Consider the following 6,893-nt stretch of genomic DNA (forward strand, 5'->3'; position numbering starts at 1 on the left):
CCGCTCGCTCCAGTCAAAAGTCCATGAAGTGGAAGGAGGATGGATGCTAAATGAGGGACAAAGCAATGGTAATAATTAAGCATCCCAAGGAATCGCTGGAGCTCATGGATGGTAGTTGGAGATGCAAAAGATCTAATATCTTTGACCCGCATGTCGAGAGGCTTGATTCCATAGGGCGTGATGGTGTAGCCAAGGAAGGAGATGGATTGCATGGCAAAGACACACTTTTCGGGCTTGATGGCCAAGCCATGTGCCCGAAGACGCTTGAAGACCTCCCGGACATGGCACGAATGCGATGCCATCTCCTTGCTGAAGACCAAAATATCATCCAGATACACAAAGATGTTGGAGAGATTTCGGCATACATGGTCCCATCAGTGGCTGGAAGGTTTGGGCTGCATTGCGCAGGCCAAATGGCATGAGCAAAAATTCGTACAAGCCAAACGGGGTGATAACAGCCATCTTCTCCACATCCTCTGGTGCCATGGGGATTTGGTGGTACCCCTGAACCAAATCGATTTTCGAAAACACTGTTGCACTTGACAGACAGGAGTTAATGTCCTGTATGTGTGGCAGAGGGTATCAATCTGGAACTGTGGCTTCATTGAGGCGGGAATAGTCTACACATATCCGCCAAGACCTGTCCAGTTTAGAGACCATGTGGAGTGGGGAGGCAAAAGGCGAACTGGAGGGACGAATGATTCCCAAGGATTTCAGGTTAGCAAAGTCTCTTTTCGCAGCTTGGAATTTCTCGGCCCGGAGGCGCCTGCCACGAGAAAATACGGGTGGTGCCGTGACTTCAATGTAGTGCTTGACGCCGTGCTGGACATTTTGCGGGTGAAAATCTGGAGTTAGAAGAGGCGAGAACTCCTGCCACAACATATGCTGAAACGAGCACGTGTGGTGAGGTAAGGCCAATGGCCGAGGGGCGGAGGAATAGATCGCTGGGGCTGGTGTGGACTCCAAAGTGGTCAGGTCCACCAGCCGTTGTCCATGAAGGTCAATGGAGATTCGATGCGGGCGAAAAAAATTGGCACCCAGGATGTTCTCATGAACGTCGGCCACAAAAAAGGTCCAGGAGCATTGCCGTATCCTGATGTCAATGGTGAGTATTTGGGTGCCATAAGTGGCAATAGTAGATTGGTTGGCGGCTGAAAGAGCCCCACTTCGACCAGTGAGTTGGTCAGAGAGGTTGCCAGGATCACGCTAACGACCGCCCCTGAATCTACCAGAAAATGTCTGCCAGAAAGGCGGCCCTTTACGCGCAAGAGGCGGCCAAACTGTTTGTCGAGGGCCGAGGCCGCATTAAGTTGCCCTAGACGGGAGCTTTTTTTGGGAACGAGCACGGAGACACACACTTGTTTGCTTTATCACCAAACAAGGAGTGATACCAGCAATATTTGTCTTTGTCCCGCTTCTTGAATCCCTTTCCGTGAGCTAAGGCATTCACACCATCTTCGCCTATGGTGGCTAATCTGTTGTCCTCCTGTTCAAGGATACTGTCCGCGGCTGCGGCCAAATCGGAGTTACTGGAGAAATTGCGGGCAGAGAGAGTGGCACGCACGTGACCGGGCAACAGACGAAAAAAACAGCCCCTGAAGAGGGTGTCGTTTTGATCAGACATGGTGAGGGATTCCATGTGGTTTAAAAGTTGCGTGGGCGTACGGTCACCCAATCCGGAAATGTCGAAGAACATTTGAACTTTACGATCCTCAGATGGTTCAAAGGCAGCAAGTAGGTACCGCTTGAGGCCTTAGTATTTGTCAATTGCTGGCGGGTTCACGATTACCTTCCGAACGGCGGAGGCGGATTGGCCGTCCAAAACCGACACTATGTGAGCGAACTTTGTGTCGTCTGTGGTAATTCTGGCCAGGGTGAATTGGGCCTCGGCGTGGGCGAACCAGGCGGTGGGATCATGTTCCCAGAACCGTCCGAGCTTGACGGAGATGTGTCCGTTGGATGGGTGGGATGCGTCCTCCGACCCGTGGTTGTCGTCCGTGACGGGCATGTTGCAGATTTCGGGGTGACCAATGTGGCGTGTCTCGTGGTCTGATTCTTTATATTTCCCGTTTCCTCCTCACCCCATTAGGGGTGAAACGGACCATTTTGCTAGGGTTGCTACACTTTCGTTTCTTGTCAACGTCGTGCCGTGGACGGATTCCTTGACGAGACGTAACGGTGACGAATGAACTTGAAAACCAAAAACGCGTCTAACTTGTGGAAGTTCTTGCACTAAATCTTCCGAACTCGGTTCAATCCCTTCTTAGCCACAAGGTCAGGGTACGGAAATTTGGGTCCAACAATGTTCAAAGCCTGGCATTCGTTTAAACTTAAGAAGGCACCTTTCAATCCCTGACAAACCACGATAGGGACGTCATGAGATGTAATCCCTTGGATTTCAAGCGACGCGAAGAATATTCCAAGCCGTGGGATAGCCTTTCCGTCCACTCCGATTATTTGGTTGGGATATCTCCGTGAAAGTGAAACTATGTCCACCAATCCAGATCGCCGGAATAAATCCGAACCCATAACAGATATATCCGCTCCAGTATCTGCACTAAAGACCATGTTTAGCGGCTTTCCATCAAAATTTGAGGGTGAGAGGTTGATCTCCACTCAATGGGACCAACCGGACGAGGTATGTGACGAGTTAGCACGTAGTTTTAAAGTGCCAACACGAGGTCTTGAAGAAGATTCGGCCATTCGAATAATGTTACAAAAACTTGTGTAGTCTTGACAATCTTGTTGCTTCATGTTGAGTAATTCGCGCATATCAAGGTGAACACTCCTGAGACTTCGGAGGTAATCCTTAATCATGGTGATAATATCATCCACTTCCCTTCCTGTGTTCTGCTTGATACCAAGAGAATGGCTGACGATTTGAAGAAAACCGGGACTGCAGCATTCCCATAAAAGCGATACCTGGGTTGCCCTATCTCGTTTGGACATGGCAATAAGTGTTGCATAATTATTCCATAAAGGACACCATTGAATAAATGAACGTAACCTTGTGTCTTCTTCAAGAATTGGGGGACGTCTGATATTGAGGCTAGGAAGACCGGGTTGTTGAAGCGTATTCCACGATATCCCAATGCAAATCGGTCGCTCATCCACAGACCCTTGGGCAACCGACTGCGCCACGGAATGATGTCGTTTTTCGATATCAAAACAAGCCCAAAAGTGAAAACATAAGTGATTCCTGTTGGTATATTTTTGAGATTTGGTTCAGTTTGGTCGGAAACTTTTTTGTCAAACAGCGTCAAAGCCGTCGAAACGTTTTACGTTCGACTTCCGAGTCCAAAATGTTTCGTCCTATTAGACTTGCAAACCTTGAATGGAGATCCAAGAAAAGCCTTTTCTATCTGGTTACCTGATGGAAGTACGAATGTCTAAATTCAAAATGAAAAGTATAAGGATACTTTGTGATTGGATAGGAATAATATCATCGAACTTGAATCCTGCAACTTTTCTCTAATGGAAAGTCAAGAATTAAAGTCTAGCCCAAGAAGGTCATGCTAGCATTGTTTTTTATCTGGGATTTTTTCTTTGGCAACGTTTATGTCACTATGCGCTTTCACTGGCGATTTGTTTCGAAGTCAAACTGATAGAGAAGTACTACTCTACGCTTAGGGATGAACTCCCTTGCACGATCGTCCATCCGCCAGACTTTTCTTAGCTTTAATTTAGCAACGTTTGTTTCGCAGTACAAGTCGTACAAGTGTTTCACTCTATCTCCACCTGATTCGGTCGACGTGCAAGGGCATCACCTCCAAAACATCGTACAGTTTAAGTTGGCCCTGCTCGACTTTTTCTCTTTCCAAGCCTCTTTGGTACATATCATACTTGAACATTTCCTCGTTTAATCATAGTCCCAGCGCGGCATCACTGAATCGAATGCAGCCAAGCCATGCAGGCTTGCCACTATGAGCCATTAACTACCATATACAAAAGTATGCTATAACCACGGCCCAAGTTTCTTTCAATTGACTTACGCTCACTCGAAAATCTATGACTGTTTTGCAACACTGCTTTCTAAAGGCCGTCCATGATCTGTGACAGTGTTTGTTTGACCATTTTCCTCCGTTTCCCATTGCAGTTGCGGACCAAAGCTCCTACGAGTGAGGGGAACACTTAAAGAGGACTGTGAGCGCGAGGCTGGCTTATTCCTATTGCTATTTGCTAGCCGTGTCTTCGGAGGCTTCAGAGACAGAGAAGGGCACTGAGCGAGAGGACGTTCTCCCCTTCCTTCGTTGTATGTTGTGTGTGGAGTTGTGCTCTGTGGCTGCTCCTGACCAGGGATCGAACCCAAAACGTTCCAGGTGATTTTCGTGTACGATTCCTGGTTGGCGGGTTAGTTATGGCTGGAATCTTCAAAGTTGAGGTCCTCGCTCCGGGTTCTAGCATCCCGTCTCCTTGTGTTCCCTGATAAAGGTCCCCCCCCCCGAGCTCCGAGGATATCTCTTCGTTCATCATTCGAGCCAATATCAAGGGCATTCATAGCTATCATTGGGAGAAGGACTCCACGAACGTTGATGGATTGTGTTCCCAACCAACGTTCTATGTATCGTTGTTCCAAAGTTAGAAACATCCTCGTTGAAAGGAGATCTCATACTGTGATATCGACAAAACAAAAATAAGGTGAGTCAAGTTACTCACATGTAATATGGTGACACATTGCGTCACCTAAGAGATCTTGTGAGTAGTTGCCTCCAGAAAGTCCCGTTGAGCAATCATAGCCAATCAATCAAAGTAATCAGTCTTCCTCTCTGATTGATTTAGGTAAACCTTTCGTCAGAGTTCTCGCATCAGTTCTCTGCCATCTCTGCGTTCTCTCCCGTCGTCGACTCAAGCTCCTGTTCACATTATTGCTACCAACCCACCCAAGGTCATGACGATGGACCAACTGGGAACTAGCGTCGCTCCAGAGGTCCAGGATTCCTTGTCAGCAGCCTCCATCAAATTCGAGATTAAGACCGAATCTTCGTTCGGTCGGAAACGAGCCTACAGCGAGTCATCCAGCAGCAGTCTCGTGGATCGGATCCCGGGCAAGATGCGAAAGATGCAATTCCAAAAGGAGCCCGGCATCTGCAACTGTGTCAAGATCCCGACCAAGGTCACGCCAGACGCCGAGGACATCAAGGAGCCCAAAGCGGAGATGAACACGCCGTCTTCGGAAGAGGGAGAGGACGACAAAGAGAAAGAGAAGAAGGACATTCTGTCCATGATGGAGTGCCCAGTGTGCCTGGAACACCCACGAGAGGGACCGATCTTCAACTGTGAGCACGGCCATCTTGTGTGTGGTAAATGCCAGCCCAAAATCCGTGAATGTCCCATTTGTCGATCTGGGAACGTGGGTCATCGGAATCTCTTTGCCGAAAAAATGCTTAGTCTCACTCTCAAGAGCATCACGTTGCCGTGCATCAATCACAGCGAAGGGTGCAAGGTCACGGGTTTGGCCACGGAGCTTCACAAGCACGAGTCAATCTGTATGTTCAGGAAAATTCAGTGTCCCGCCCATCACCGTGGGGCGTGCCTTTGGCAAGGATCTCTCACCAAGCTCTACCCCCATCTCAGCGAAAAGAAATGCGCGCAGGTAAGAGAGATCATTGACATTACGCAATCCTATCTTACTATGACATTATCAGGGATTTTGTGCCTTCGCCTGGAAATTGCCATTTCCTGATTGGAAGCTACACAAAAAGCATCGTTTTTTGTTTTTGTTTTTTCATTTTTTACCCTTTCCAATGGATATCAAGAATATCAAGAGCAAACATTGCTCGCACATTTGATCCGAGTAGCATCATAAGAGTACACTTCGTTCGCAGTTTCCTCTCTCCGCCCATTGTAGAAGTGAATCTATCGCTTACGTAATCCTTACAAGTCTTATTGCTTTTTCTCACTTGGGTAGATCATTAAAGTTGAGGATGAACACAAATCCTACGTGTCCGTGATTGGCGATTTTGTGGAGAATGAGACCGTGTTCAACCGTGCCTCGACCACCCATTGGAAGCCCGTGATGTTAGTCTCTCGCAAGAGCTTTCGATTCTTCGCCTACTTAGTCATGTCCCGCACACCCGCCGGGGAATGGTACTTCTACGTTCGCTCGTTTACTGGTAAAAAGATCGTGCGGCTCTTAAGGACCAAGATCACGGTTCGGACCCCGAGCAAGTCAGCTGCGTCTTCGTCTTCATCGTCGTCAACGTCGACTACGACTTACTCGACCAATCCGTCGACTGCGGAATTCTCCTATACAGGTTCGGTGAACGTTTACAACGATTCTGAGGAGACCGTGATCAAGAACGGAAAGTACCTGTTCATGAAGGATGCGCAAGTCAAGCAATTCAAGCATGATAAAACCATACTGGAGTATGAAGTTCAGCTCTCCTTCAATTCAAAATCTAAAAAGTCTGTTGATTGACAATAAATTCCCATCACTATGCTTTGTGAGTCACCCGCCTAAGCGTTTCCTTACTTGATTGGGCTATTGATAGTGGTGAAGCTAAGACTATAAGGTAAGGGGCAAGAACGTTAGCACATTTTCGCATTCAAATATTGGACTTAAGATGGAGTGTTCCAATGTAATGGCTTAGTTGGGTCTTTAGTATCATACGTCTGAGAAGAAGAAGGACTTGAAGCTTCACAATCGCATCTTAATTAGGCTTTTTCCCACAAAACGTTTGTCCCTCAAAGCGCCAAGCACTGCTCCCACTGCTACTCTTTTAGTGGCTTTGTAGTCTTGCCGTCTTTTTAGTGTGCAAAACGTTTTGCTCATACGCTCCTCGGCCCAGATTGCCTCAGACCTAGATGAAAGGAACAGGCATTTTTGGTACGACTGTACATGCATGCAGTAAAAACGCGACGAGCCCGTGGAGGAAAAATATGTATTTGGGCAC

General features: G+C 47.6%; 1 protein-coding gene across 1 annotated transcript; it reads left to right on the top strand.

Moving 5' to 3' along the window:
- Window positions 1-4,104: 4,104 nt before the first annotated feature.
- Window positions 4,105-6,451, top strand: LOC131877150 (E3 ubiquitin-protein ligase SIAH2-like). Its single transcript, XM_059222751.1, has 3 exons — window positions 4,105-4,638; window positions 4,780-5,593; window positions 5,909-6,451. The coding sequence occupies exons 2-3, from the start codon at window positions 4,889-4,891 to the stop codon at window positions 6,416-6,418; spliced, it is 1,215 nt and encodes a 404-aa protein (XP_059078734.1). The 5' UTR covers window positions 4,105-4,638; window positions 4,780-4,888; the 3' UTR covers window positions 6,419-6,451.
- The last annotated feature ends 442 nt before the right edge of the window (window positions 6,452-6,893 follow it).

The sequence above is a fragment of the Tigriopus californicus genome, chromosome 2, assembly GCF_007210705.1.
Source record: "Tigriopus californicus strain San Diego chromosome 2, Tcal_SD_v2.1, whole genome shotgun sequence".
Taxonomy (NCBI): domain Eukaryota; kingdom Metazoa; phylum Arthropoda; class Copepoda; order Harpacticoida; family Harpacticidae; genus Tigriopus; species Tigriopus californicus.